Genomic DNA, 732 nt, shown 5'->3' with positions numbered 1-732 from the left:
CTATCACTATCACTTGGAACCCTCCAGCCACAGATGGTGGCTCCCCAGTACAAGGGTACATTGTAGAAAGAAGGAAGAAAGGCAGCAATCTTTGGGTCCCAGTCACCAAGGATCCTGTCAAAGGTCAGACAACTATTGTTCTGCACTATATATTGGAAGAATGAGAGCTGGAGAGGATATGAAATACGAAGCAAGAATTGTGATCAGACAAGTAAAGGGGGTGATATTAGCACATCATTTATGAAGCCCAAACACAGCTGCCTGAAATTTGGGGCCCAAATCTGTATTTAAGTATGTACAGAGAATTAACCCGATTCTCACATATCCTGAGCTTTAGCACTATTGGAGGTTTGGATACTCAGCAAATCTGAAAATCGTATCTTTGTATGTTTTATTTAGGTGCCTGTATAGGGACTCAAAAACCTAATTTCAGGCATCTTTGTTTTAAAAGTTTCCTTTGACTAATGCCACTCCTTCCCTCTGGTTTTGATTTAAGTAAGTAACTGAGTTTACTGAATGTATAGAACAGCAATCACTTTCAAAATATTTGTGGCATTGCAGCCACATGTGACTCACAGCTTGGGAAACACATGGAAGCATTTGTGCTACCAATAACTAGGGACCTACCAAATTCATGAGCCCGGGCAACTGATTATGTGGCTGTAACACAGCTGGGACCCCCAATTTCATGGCTGAGGCTGCCATTCTGAAGGTGAAGCAAAGGCCCCCCTT

The 732-nt window shown here is 42.3% G+C and overlaps 1 protein-coding gene across 1 annotated transcript in view; it reads left to right on the top strand.

Annotated features, from left to right (window-relative positions):
• The window catches only part of IGSF22 (immunoglobulin superfamily member 22), a 62,434-nt gene that overhangs the window by 26,949 nt on the left and 34,753 nt on the right, over positions 1 to 732 (top strand). Inside the window, exon 16 of the mRNA XM_019519981.1 lies at positions 34 to 123. Within this exon, the coding sequence (XP_019375526.1) occupies positions 34 to 123 (90 nt within the window). The remainder of the gene's footprint in view (positions 1 to 33; positions 124 to 732) is intronic.

Source organism: Gavialis gangeticus, unplaced genomic scaffold, assembly GCF_001723915.1.
Source record: "Gavialis gangeticus isolate Ggan-Ray unplaced genomic scaffold, GavGan_comp1, whole genome shotgun sequence".
Lineage (NCBI taxonomy): Eukaryota > Metazoa > Chordata > Crocodylia > Gavialidae > Gavialis > Gavialis gangeticus.
The sequence above is the reverse complement of the archived record's forward strand: the minus strand, read 5'-3'. Positions and strand labels throughout refer to the sequence as shown.